Source organism: Cricetulus griseus, chromosome 5 (genome assembly GCF_003668045.3).
Source record: "Cricetulus griseus strain 17A/GY chromosome 5, alternate assembly CriGri-PICRH-1.0, whole genome shotgun sequence".
NCBI classification, from domain to species: domain Eukaryota; kingdom Metazoa; phylum Chordata; class Mammalia; order Rodentia; family Cricetidae; genus Cricetulus; species Cricetulus griseus.
This window is the reverse complement of record NC_048598.1, coordinates 42,590,251-42,604,347: the sequence shown is the minus strand read 5'-3', so window position 1 is coordinate 42,604,347 and position 14,097 is coordinate 42,590,251. Positions and strand designations below refer to the sequence as shown.

Sequence of the window (14,097 nt, the reverse complement as noted above, 5' to 3'; positions counted from 1 at the left end):
ACTACATGGAGAAACCCTGTCTTGAAAAGCCAACAAAAAAAAGAAAGAAAGAAAGAAAAGAAAAGAAAAAAATGACAACCTGAAAGTTGTCTTCTGGCCAATCCACCTGCCTTACAGTGTGTGTGCACCCATATTCATGCACACTCACATATACATGTAAATAAATAAATGAAATGTAAAAGACATTATGTGTTCCTATGTATTTAAAACATAAATGTCTTGCCCATGCTGAATAATTATTTTTAAAATAAAGATCACTGGCAATATTAATAACAACACATAATAATAATAATAAATATATGTATATACCTGAAAAAATATGACAACCATGTAGACTATCTAGGTAAATACCCTGATTTAAAGATAGAAACTATGATTAAAATAGATAAATGGGATCAGCTCAGGAACCGGCTTGCACGTACGTCCCTCCTAAACGCTTTCCAGGGTGTTTATAGAAACTGTTTTTTCCTACTTGCCCTCCCGACTGCCAGAAAATGTCTATTCTCAAGGTCCACGCCCGAGAAATCTTTGATTCCCGGGGGAACCCCACTGTGGAAGTTTATCTCTACACCTCAAAAGGTCTCTTCAGAGTGTCTGTGCCCAGCAGTGCCTCCTCCGGGATCTACAAGGCCCTACATCTACAAGAACTCCGGGACAATGATAAGACGTGCTACATGGGGAAAGGTGTCTCAAAGGCTGTTGAGCACATCAATAAAACTATTGTACCTGCTCTGCTTAGCAAGAAACTGAACGTTGTGGAGCAAGAGAAGATCGACAAACTGATGATTGAGATGGACGGCACTGAGAATAAATCTAAATTTGGTGCAAATGCCATCCTGGGAGTGTCCATTGCTGTCTGCAAAGATGGTGCCAGAGAAAAGGAGGTACCATTGTACCGTCATATCGCTGACTTGGCTGGTAACCCTGAAGTCCTTCTGCCCGTCCTTGCTTTCATCGTGATCGATGGTGGTTCCCACGCTGACAACAAACTGACCATGCAGGAGTTCATGATCCTCCCTGTAGGGGCTTCCAGCTTCCAGGAAGCCATGCGCATTGGGGCAGAGGTTTAGCACAACCTGAAAAATGTCATCAAGGAGAAATATGGGAAAGATGCCACAAATGCAGTGAGGAGGGCGGGTTCATGCCCAACATCCTGGAGAACAAAGAAGCTCTGGAGCTGCTGAAGAATGCAATCTGGAAGGCGGGCTACACGGACCAGGTTGTCATCCGCATGGATGTGGCTGCCTCTGAGTTCTTCAGGTCTGGCAAGTATGACCTGGACTTCAAGTCTCCTGATGACCCCAGCAGGTACATCACACCTGACCTGTGTAAGTCCTTCATCTGGGAGTATCCAGTGATGTCCATCGAAGACCCCTTTGACCACGACGACTGGGAGGCCTGGAAGAATTTCACAGCTAGTGCTGTCATCCAGGTGGTTGGGGATGATTTCACAGTAACCAACCCTAAGAGGATTGCCAAGGCTGTCAGTGAGAAGTCCTGCAACTGCCTGCTGCTCAAAGTCAACCAGACTGACTCTGTGACCCAGTCTCTGCAGGCATGGAAGCTGGCTCTGTCCAATGGCTGGGGCGTTATGGTGTCCCATGGCTCCGGGGAGACGGAGGACATTTTCATTGCCGATCTCGTGGTGGGGCTCTGCACTGGGCAGATCAAGACTAGTGCCCCTTGCGGATCTGAGCGTCTGGCCAAGTACAATCAGATCCTTAGAATCGAGGAAGAGCTGGGCTGCAAAGCCAAGTTTGCTGGCAGATGCTTCAGGAACCCCCTGGCCAAGTAAAGACCCTAGAAACACCTGCTGCTTAGACCCTGTCCCGCATGTCATCAAGGCGGCTGAAGGCCGGCCCAGTGCTTGTCCCTCCCATGCCACTGCTTCCTTAGGCCACCTGGAGCCCTGTTGGAAACCCCAGGTTTGCAATTATGTGATTGGCCTAGTCATTGTTTCTGTCACCTCACTTTCAAGATAGTGTCTAGAGCCCAGTGTAATCTCTAGGGTAGCCACGGACAAGACCCGCACCCCAGCGGTTCTACATATAAAATAAAAGCCTCAGTAAAAGCCCGCCCCCAATAAAAAACAGATAAAAGACTTGGAAGGTAACATGCTATAATTAGTGTCTTAATTGCAATTCTAGACGAGGTCTCATTTTCCTATATTTTTTTTTACAGTCTTTCTCAGCACAATTTAAGACTGTGCTCTTTTATTTTATAATAAGTAGCAATGTCAAGAAACAAGAAAAACTGAAGTTTTCCTTGTGATGGCTATTGTTTTTGTCAACTTGGCTACATCTAGGCACACTTGTGAGGGATTTTTAGTTAACTGGATCATTTGAGGTCAGAAAACTCAACCTAAATCTGGTCCATACCTTCTAATGATGGCCTATAGAAAGGACATGAAACAAAGTAGCTTTCTCTCTTTGCCTGTTTGCCCTAGCCCTCACTTCCTTCGCATTAAAGCCTGCTAATGTTCTAACATAAACTGAAATTAAGCTGGGACATTCAACTTCATGGACTGAAAGACTACTGGATTCTTGAACTTCTTTATGGTAGACAGCCTTGTTGGACTAGCTGGACCACAGTGTTTAATAATAATAATAATCGTCTCTTCTATATAGATAAATTCATCCTATCAGTTCTGATAATCTAGAGAACTCTGACTAATGCAGACCTGTTCTCATTCTTATCTAGCTCTTTTCTTAGTACAATTTTGGACTAGGATAAACTATTTTATAAATAACAATGTCAAGAAACAAAACAAAGTGAAGTGTTCAAATATCAACTATCTAATAAAATTTGAGTTTAGAAACATAGGCAACTCTGAAAGTGTCCTTTACATATGTAAATGATTCACGCTCAACTTTAACTTTCTGCTACTTTACATATGAGGATGTATGAGACTTAGAATGCAGTAAAATCTATGGCTTCACTAACTGTGGTTATGCTGACAACTTTTAGAGTACCTGGCATGACTTCCTTCCTGTTGAGTGGGCCTTAACTCCAATTTGACAGTTCTTGGCTGTTACTGGTATGTGCCACTTATTTCACCTTTATGCATATTTTGCCATGCTGGTAATTATATTGGTGCATGGGTGGTGCAGCTGCGTAGGAATGTTTAATTGCTCTTCTCCCATGACAGCTTGCATAGTAATTCTATTAACAATTATTCTCAGTGTTAGGAACTCAAGAGATGACTCAGTGCTTACAAGCACTTGTTACTCTTCCAGAGGACCTGAGGTGAGTTCCCAAAACCAAGTCAGGTTACTCAAAATCACCTATAACTCCAGCTATAGGTTATCAAACAAAATTTTCTGGTTGCATCAAGCACACACAAACACATGGCAGACACACAAGGCACAAAAAAGTAAAGAAAAATGAAAATACATTGAAGAATAATGTACATTATTAGGCGTTTTTATTTCTTCGGTGAAAATTGACTTTTGGGTAAATAAATATTAATGCATATAGTAAAAATGAAAACTTAGCCTCAGCCACATTTCTACTGCTATGTGATGTCAAAGTGTGACAATCAGTTGTTTTTAGATTATGAAAGCTCTTGTTATGCTTTTGTGTGTATGGCATGTTTGTATGTATGTGTGTGAGTGCTCACAGGTGTGAGTATAGGCACACTTGTATCATGGACAGTAACTGATGATCAAAAGGCAACCTCAGATGTTGGTCCTTGGTTCGTTCCCACCTTATTTGTAGAAGGGTCTCTTGTTCACTATTGGATCATGTGAGGCTGGTTGGTCTGCAAATTTCTAGCGATTAACCTGTTTTTGCCTCTCATATTGCAGTGGGCATATTGAGATTCCTGACGTGTGGGACTTCATCCAGCTGTGTTAAGGGAATCTGCACAGTAATCTTCATCATTTAACCTTGAGTATTTTTATCTGCTTGCCTTGGCCAGCACAGCTGTGGGCATCACGGGAATCAGGAAAGTTGGGTAGACACAAGAAGTGTACAAGTGCACAAGTCAGGGAGCACTTCAGGAATGAACACTAGGTTTTCCTAGTGCTGCTTATACATTGTTTAAATAGCTATTAGAGATATTTTTCAAGACGTTGAACAAAAAATGTCTTTGTTACCCTTATCTGAGTTCTTTTACCCACACTCCCTATTCTTGTGTTCTTGTTTCACCCAGGAAGACATTCCTTCTAGACTTTATCTCATGTTGTAGTTGTCTACAGTCACATCTGGGTCACAGTTTAGGCTCCAGAAAGAAACTACAGATGATCTGGTGGCCAACATCCATCCAGCCATTTCTCTAGCCACTGTGCTTAATAATTCAACATATTCCTACATGTTGTTGAACATCATATTTAATTTTGTTATTTCTATATTTTAGTTTTTGTATGTTTATATTGTAAAGATCACCTAAAGTCACAGAATGCTGAATACATGTAATATTACAAATATCCTTTTCCACTAAAACAATCACTCTAGATTTTTTATTTGGTTTATTGTAAATACTGCATTATTGAACAAAATAGCATAAAGAAGGCTTGGATTGTGAAGGAGACAGGATTCAGAACATGAAAGTTAGAGAAAGAAGATAAGGATATATTAGGAAGTAATGAAATTTCAATAATTAATTGGATTCATAGAAAGGTACAGGAAGTTATGTTACATTCTGACAAATATTAATATAAATGATGTGACTAGATATGGCCCCATATATACCCAAGAGAGCTACATGAAGTTATGTTTATGTTAATTTGATGATAACAAATTTATTTAAGACATGGACATTGTTTAACATAGTTTTACTTTGTCATGGAGACTGAAGTACAGTATATTGTAAATAAAATATTTAATTAAACCACGATTAACTTAATGTGAAATATTTTGTTATATCAAATATTTCAGTTATTTTATTGCAATTTTATTTTGTGTTTTGAAAAATCCATATTAGTATATATAAAACAGATAACATAAAAAGCATCTATTATTTTGTCTTCATGGTAAAATAACTATTCTTGCTGTTTTTGAATTGCAAAATCAATACATTTTCTTAGTAACATTCAACTTTTAAAATAACTCAATTTGGAACTAGTTTAGGGATCCTTTTAAATTTTGAGTCACAGAACATAGAAGTAGTGTTTTATAACCATTACAAAACCAAAAGAACACCACAGGGGAAAAATAAAAGATAAATATGAGCTACGTTAATATTGTAGGGTTGTCCAAAAATAATTATATTAATTCTAGACCCAAAATAAACGTATATTCTCACAATAACATAGGCTAGGTATCTGAAATCAATGTCTGTGGGGCACAGTTTAGCTATCCATAAACCTGGCTCTCCCTGGAAGCTCTATGGGAGAATTTGGTTGCTTGCCAATGCTAACTTGTGGTGATTTACAACATTTCTTTGTTTCTGACCATTTCCTAACATTGTTTAGACCCATTCTGATCACAGGAAATATTCAAGATAATCTCTTCTTGTTTATGCTTGATCACATATTCAAAGTCAATTTTGAATGCTGGCTAGAATGTTGGATGAGAGGGAATTCTTCTAGCAATTTGGCAAGAATATGAATTACTTAGCCACAGTAAAAAAATAAAAATAAAAAGAGATATAGACTACACAGGCTCTTAAACATGATAAAAGCAAAATTACCATATGATCCACATCTGTTATGGTTTGATTCCAAAATGTTCCCCACTGGCTAAAGATTTGGATTGCTTTTCTTCGGCCAACGGTACTATTTTAAAACCTGAGAAAATTTTAGTAAGTGGGTTCTAATTGGCACAAATTGGTCACTACAAGTGGTTCTATAAAGGGTATAGCTGACTCCTGGCTCCTTCATCTGTTGAGAAAAGACTTTGTCACACAGTTGTGCTGCCAGGAAGCAAGCTGTTTTGCCATGCCTTACCCACTGAGAGGGATTCTCTAAAAACATGAGGAAAAATGAGTTAGTACCCTCTTAAATCACTAAACTGGTATTGTTGTCACTGAGATGTAGAAATAACTAATGCATAACTAACAATAGACCTAACTCTGTGACTTTTAAGACTTTGAAACCAGTTTGGAAAATTGATTCCCCCATGGAAGTCCTAGAATATTATAAGCAGACCTCAATGAGCAATTTCCAGGAGAGTTCAGAAGGCTGGGATTCCAGAAATAATGTTGCCAACAATGCCTGCCTTTATGTGGTTTTTAGATGGGAAAAAGTATTTTATATGGAGTTTGGCTAAATGACTTTTTGTGCTGCATTCTGGCTATTATTTATTTATTTATCTACATTTGTTTATATGCTAAAGATGATAGTTCTGAAGTAACAAATTAACATTGTGAAGTAAATTTCAAAATAGCATAACATTCAGGATATGACATTATTATAAACAACTCCTTTTAGCTAGTTTTACAATTACAATAAAACACAGAGTGGCTTAAAAGTGTATAGAAAACATTGAGTTGGCCAAAAAATTAACTTGCTTAAAGTTGTAAACAAACCAGGTATTAGCAAGATTGGATATCATTATTGAGGACAAATTAAGCACTTTGCAGCATGCAGCAGAGCAGTAGGATGGATACTTTGGGGCATATGAGGAATTTCCCAGAACACACCCCAAAAGTTCAGGTCGTAAAATTGCAAAGATGTTTGGATGACTTTCTTTAAAAAGTGTTCCCTCAAAGGAGTCCTGCTTAAGCAGGGTAGCTAAAGATTTTGTCTGGGCATAGATACCCAGAGTCTTAGAAGGCAACGTTGGTAGAGGTGGTGTAAGTGTCCCTTTTTCCAGGGACCAGACCTGGAAACCAGACACCAGAACTTTCTATCCATGTAGTACTGTCTGCAGGCATGTGGAATTAAAGTGTCATTAAAGCTTCCACAAAATTTCTTAAGAGAAACATGGAAGGAGTAACAAGCAATGTGGAGCTGTGGAGATACTCTATTAGGAACCTTTAATAAAATAATGTATTAGTCTTTTTCGGTGGAGTCCACATTGAAGTTGAAGCATAGGTATGATGGAGAAGCAAAAATGAGCCATTTGCTCATGAAAACCTAAGGCACAAAGTGTATTAAGCTAAATGGGTCATGTGTGCTACATATGACAATGCAGAAAGAGTAGGACTGTCAAAGTCAGTTGGAGATTACATTACAGCAGTACATGTTCTAGATGCTGGTCCAGGAGCTACAGGACTTAATGACTTTCCAATGTGGTTCAGTATTAATTTTCTCCTATTGCCCCAATATATGACTCTTAATTGAAATGAGAATGTTTTGTTGTTGTTGTTGTTTGAGACAGGGTTTCTCTCTGTAGCTTTGGAGCCTATCCTGGCACTCAATCTGGAGACCAGGCTGGCCTCGAACTCATAGAGATCCACCTGTCTCTGCCTCCCGAGGGCTGGGATTAAAGGAGTGCACCACTAATACCCTGCGGAATGAGAATGTTTTCACTGTGCCAATATAGACTCTAAATTTTGTATTTGTTTGTTTGTTGTTCTTTTTATCTACAGGGACTCATTGTTAAGAGTTCTCTTTGAGTCTCAGAAAAGACTTTAAAATTTGGACTGAGAAACAGTATTGGAGCTAATAGGACTAATAAGAGTCTTAAAGTTAGACTAAATGCATGGTGCACTATGAGATGGCCACAGACCTGTGGGAACCAGCAGCATAATGCTATGGCTTAAATCTGAAGTGTTCCACACAGGTCCATGTTTTATAAGGTTTTCCCACAGCTGGCAAGACTGTTTTGGTGGCACTATTTAGGAAGTTGAGCCTAGCTATAGCCTCTAAATATTAAAACCAGACACTAGCCCCTCCCTTTGTGTGTGCTTACTGAACCACAGTGATATATAAATTATCTATCATACATTCTTTCCATCATCAACTGAACTGTTTTATTATACATTTCCCACATGGTATACTATAGTTTCTGAACTTAGTGCCAAGATAAAGATCTCCCCCCTTCCCCGTAATATGTTTCAACTGGTCTTTGTGGTCACAGAAGCATGAAAGTATAGCCAAATGATTTTAAAGAGTTTTGTACTTTTGTGTTCCTTGTACCATTATAACATTTGTTAACTATGTAAAGATGTGTTGCATTTGTATTAATTAAGTCAAATGAACCTCAGAGAGGCAGAGTTAGTAACTGGTTCACAGGAAGTAAAATGAGGAGCTTAGGGTTTTTTTGTTTTGTTTTGTTTTGTTTTGTTTTACTATTTTGTTTGTTTGCTTTTTGCTAGGGCAGTGTAGGGAGAGCTCCTTCCTAGATGCAGCAAATACAGAAAATTAGCCAGTTGCTATTCTAACTCTCTGAGTTCATAGCTTCTCACCCTTGCCTTTGAATTTCAAGTTTTATTAGGACGATAGAGATTTAGGTAGAACTACCTCAAGTGACAGCAACACAGCCATTGTCTGGGGGAACAGAATTTCCCCCCTGGCTATGGCCTTAGGGGCCAAGCAACTAGTAGTTTAAATGAAGGCAAAACAAAAATTTTGAAAATGTAGAGATATATGCAAGAGATATTGCAAGAGAATATCTGTCACTTTAGGAAACAAAATATTCACATTATAGTTGGATATATTCTGCAGAACATATCTTTCTAGGTCCTGATGTAATATAATATAATATATATATATATATATATATATATATATATATATATATAAAAAACCCAGTTGTTGAATATTTGTTTAACTGCAAAGATGTGTTGCATATGTTTAACTATGTAAAGATATGTTGCTCTTTTACCTTGCCTGTCTAAGGAACCTGATTAATATAAGATGATGAATTGCCAATAGTGATGGAAGACCTAGAGATGGGACTTTGGGGGTCTGGAGAGTAAGTGAAGAGGAATTTAGGCTGGGGTTGGGAGAGAAAGAAAAGGATGTGCCAGAGAGATGCCAGGAGCCAGCCAGCCAGACACAGAGGAAGCAGGAAATTAGGACATAGAGAATGAAAGAAAGATAAAAAAAAAAAAAAACCCAAGACAAAATGTAGATGAATAAAATCAGGTTAAGATAAAAGTGCTGGAGCGACAAGCCTAAGATAAAGCCAAGCGTACCTAATTAATAATAAGTCACCATGTCTTTATTTATGAGTTGGTTGGGGACTCAAAGAAATATCCAACTATACCCAATCCATAAATATACACAATAATATTTGAAAAAGTTTTCAGAAACCAATTCTTACTATCTTAGTCAATGAATTTTTTCAACAATTTTACTCTACTCTATAAAACTCAGAGCTTTCTTAGTAATATGTTAAATTTAAGCCCCAGTTGTTTTCTTTTGACTTTCTTTTTCTCTTTTTTTAATTTTATAATTTTAATTAGACTAATTTTAAATTAGAAACAAGCTTCTTTTACATGTCAAACCGTTTCCTCATATCCTCACCTGCCCCCCACCCTTTATCCCAAACTTTCCTGCTCCCCAGGGAGGGTGAGGCTTTCCATTGGGGATCCACAAAGTCTGTCATATCATTTGGAGCAGGGCCTAGACCCACCCTTATGTGTCTAGGCTGAGAGAGTATCCCTCTATGTGGAAAGGGGTCCCAAAGTCCATTCAAGTACTAGGGATAAATACTGATCCACTACCAGAGGCCTGATAGATTGCCCCGTCCTCCAAACTGACATCCTCCTTCAAGGGGTCTGGAACAGTCTTATGCTGGTTTTCCAGCTATCAGCCTGGTGGCCATGAGCAACCCCTTGTTCAGGTCAGCTGTTTCTGTGGGTTTCTCCAGCCTGGTCTTGACCTCATTGCTCATGACCTCTCATTCCCTGCAACTGGATTCCAGAGTTCAGCTCAGTGATTAGATATGGGTGTCAGCTTCTGCTTCTATCAGCTACTGGATGAAAGCTCTAGGATGGCATATAAGGTAGTCATCAATATCATTATCAGAGAAGGGCATTTAAAGTAGCCTCTCAACTATTGCTTAGATTGTTAGTTTGGGTCAAACTTGTAGATCTCTGGATCTTTTCCTAGTGCCAGAATTCTCTTTAAACCTATAATGGTCCACTCTATTATGGTATCTCTTTTCCTACTCCCTTTTATTCTTCCCCTGACTAAATCTTCCTGCTCCCTCCTGTCCTCCTCACCCCTCTTCTTCTACCCTTCTCTTTCTTCTAATTCCCTCTTCTCTTCCCCAATGCTCTCAATTAGCTCAATGTATCTTGTCCCTTCCACTTTCTCTGGGGGACCATGTATGTCTCATTTAGGGTGCACTTTGTTTCCTAGTTTCTCTGGAGGTATGGATTGTAAGCTGGTATTTCTTTGCTCTCTGTCTAAAATCCATAAATGAGTGAGTACATACCATTTTTTTTTCTTTTTGTGACTGGGTTACCTCACTAAGGATGGTTTTTTATAGTTACATCTACTTGCCTGTGAATTTCAAGATTCCATTGTTTTTTTCTGCAAAGTAGTACTCCATTGTGTAAATGTACCACATTTTCTCTATCCATTCTTCAGTTGAGGGGCATCTAGGTTGCTTCCCAGTTCTGGCTATTACAAATAATGCTGCTATGAACATGGTTGAACATATGTCCTTGTATGAATGTGCTTCTTTTGGATATATGCCTAAGAGTGGAATTGCTGGATCTTATGGTAGACTGATTCCCATTTTCCTGAGGAACTGCCACACTGATTTCCAAAGTGGCTGTACAGGTTGTCACTACCACCAGCAGTGGAGGACTGTTCCCCTTTCTCTGCATCCTCTCCAAAATAAGCTGTCATTGGTGTTTTTGTTTTTAGCCATTCTGACAGAAGTAAGATGGTATCTCAGACTTGTTTTGATTTGCATTTCCCTGATGGCCAAGGATGTTGAGCACTTTCTTATGTGTCTTTCAGCCATTTTAGATTCCTCCATTGAGAATTCTCTATTTAATTTTGTACCCCACTTTTCAATTGGATTATTTGGTATTTTGGAGACTAGCTTCTTGAGTTCTTTGTATATTTTGGAAATCGGCCCTCTGTCAGATGAGGGGTTGATGAAGATCTTTTCCCATTCTGTGGGCTGCCATTTTGTTTTGTTGACTGTATCCTTTGCCTTACAAAAGCTTTTCAGTTTCAGGATGTCCCATTTATTAATTGTCAATCTCAGTGTCTGTGCTACTGGTGTTATATTCAGGAAGTGGCCTGCTTTACCAATTTATTCAAAGGTACCTTCCACTTTCTCTTCTACTAGTTTCATTGTGGTTGACTTTATGTTGAGGTCTTTGATCCATTTGGACTTAAGTTTTGTGCAAGGCGATAGAAAGGGTGAGGAATTCTATCCTCACCTAAGGATTCCATGGGGGAATCATTGCGGTCTGTCACCTAATTTTCTTTTCTTTCCTTCTTTTGGTTAGGTTAGGAAAGAATAATCATTTTTAAAATCAGAATATCATATAACACTGAATGAAATAAAAATATAGGGATGCTGTTTAATTGCATCATTGATAAATCTGTTTAAATCTATTTTTGTGATATGCATTGTTATTTCAAAATTCCTGTGCATATTTATTTTTAAATTTAATTTGTTACAAAAAATATGCATTTACATGTAATGCATGTGGAAGCACATTTATATATCATAATGAAATATCACCAATAAAAATACATAGAAATTTCTTGTGTATCAGGTAAAGCACTCAGTCTTAACAAGATTGTTTAGAGAATTCAGAGATAGTCAAGATCAAGTAGAGCATGTGGGAGAGCATGACTTCAGAACCACATAAAAGCTGAGCATACAAATCTGGGGTTACAGAAAATAGTTAAAACTGGAAGTTCATTAACCAGTTGCCATCCCAGTATCATCAATAGGCTACAGGTTTTGTATCAGAAAATAAAGTGAAAAGACATTAAGAATGACATCCAATATCAACTTCTGGCCTCCACATACATGAGTTTATAGGGAAATACAAATGTCCTTACATTCACATAAATATGTATGCTATACACTCATACACACATATGCACAGAGAAAATAAATGGAATATTGTAGTCAATGCTTCTGCAATCTTTCGATGAAAACAGTCAATCATTTTTGAAGAAACTAATTATAAAAGTTTATAGTGAATTGAACAATAAACACCAAAATGTGAGATAATGAAAATATAAAGCCAAAAAGATTCATAAAAACAGATTTACTTAGTTCAAAAAAAAAATGAGAGCCCCTGAGCAAATTGAGAGCATGGGAAGAGAGGGGAGGGAGCTACGAAAATGAGAAGGGAAGAAGAGGAAGGATGCAGAAGTCTTGAGGGAGCACAAAGATTGAGTCAGGTGAAGAATAGAAGAAAGGGTATGTGATAGGTAGGGTTTCAGTTGGGGGGTGGTAAAGGAAGAAGGGAGGAAGAAGGGAACTGGGATTGTGGTGTAAATCTATCTTGTTTCTAATTCAAATAAAAAGTGATAAAAAATGACAAAATGCTTATGTGGCATTGGATCTCACAAAAAAAAAGTTCAGAGCTATGAATAGAAAGAATAAATCCATACTGAAATAATATTGATAATAATCAAAACATTGAATTCTTTCTTTGATATTTTGTGTTGAGTTTTAGAACTAAGTTGCAAGCATGTCAGCACATTTAAGTGACATTTGCTTGTATATGACATTAAAGTATTAAGTCAGCATAAAATATAACCACAGAGAATAAGGAGAGGGAATAAATTACTTATTTTCCACTAAGTAGGGTAAAATGTCCTTTTTAACCTTCTTAAAAGCACCCTCCCTTGTTTTAAATTGAGTCATTCTGAGTACCTGAGTTTCATGTTTTATAGTTTTATAATTTGTAACGTCTGGCAAAGATCAAGGATTCTCACTTTCCACCTCACAGATGTCCTTGCAAACTGGAACACGATTTAAATGGTTTACACACATATATTACTCCATTAGTGCCTAATTAAAAATATGTCTGACAGCTGGCAGACAATGAGGTGTTTCAGATAATCCAAGGGAGCTGATCAAGGGTAGAAAATTGTGCTTGTTCTATTTATATGATACATAGAATTTTTGGGGTCAATTTTAGAAATGTTCTTATTTCTTCACAGACTTTACATATTTCTATGCAAGTTGTCAGGGACACATCTGTGCTACACTGAGATTAGATGCAAATTGTTCCTCAGAATTATGTGCTTTGTTTTTCTATTCTCTTTAGGTTAAAAAAATAGAGTCTTTCATGCAAGACTGAAGTTTGATCCTTTGTCTACACAGGTTTGTCTTCTACACATGTCACAGTGTCCCTTGGTCCTTACCTCTGGGTATTTGTCTAGCTACACTGCTCATGAGGTAGGCATTGCCATGGACACTGTGTTCCACAAAGTTCTCCAGAGAAATGGAACAACAGGATGTGCCAGTGCACACATTTAGAGATTTACTTTAAGAAATGGCTCATATGCTTACAGATCTGGTAGATACAGTGTTGACATGGCAGGCCGGGAGGATGGTGACCTAGGGAAGGGCACTGGGGCAATGCAGTGCCAAAAGCAATCCAAAGGCAGGCTTTCTCCTTCCTCAAGTGACCCAGCATGTCTCAGCCTTAATCCATGAGGTTCTACCTGAGTGGGGGTGCGTGGACCTGGATGCTCCGAGCAACCCAACTGCGATAAAGACCAAACACTGGCATCTTGTCATCTTCAAAGAGCTCTCAGTTCCATGTTATGGAACTAGAGTCATTTCTTTATTAGCCATCTTTCTGGTGTTTCTTAACCATCCTGCTAATATCACGAGGCAACCATTTCTCTCTTTGTTCCCTCACTGCTCTGGCTGCTTGCCTCTTTTCCTAACCTTCTATATTCACAAGTTATTCACACACCTCTCTCCTCTGCCCAGGTGAGGGCCTATTCAGATGCTTAGGCACATACAGATGCAAATAAGAGGCATATTACCCTCAGGCCATGGTAAACAGTAGTAGCCTTACTGACATTAATAATACAATAGTGGGCAGGAGCTTTCTGGTGCTCCATGTTTAGTGAGACTCAATGCTGAATCTCAAAATATAGCAGAAATACTTTGGTCCCCCACATCGATCTTTGTTCAAAGGCCTTCCATGGAAAAGTTACATTAGCATTAGGGAAGATACCATAAATGTACCGAACTCCCAAAGATACGAGGATTTAAATGTTAATCCCACACCAAATATAATTTTGCAAGAAAAATCTA

The 14,097-nt window shown here is 38.3% G+C and overlaps 1 protein-coding gene across 1 annotated transcript; it reads left to right on the top strand.

Annotated features, from left to right (window-relative positions):
- Positions 1-494: 494 nt before the first annotated feature.
- On the top strand, positions 495-1,795 carry LOC100750346 (alpha-enolase-like). The gene is given in 2 exon segments (XM_035445548.1): positions 495-1,119; positions 1,122-1,795. Coding segments are annotated over 2 exon segments (1,299 nt in total).
- Positions 1,796-14,097: the final 12,302 nt, after the last annotated feature.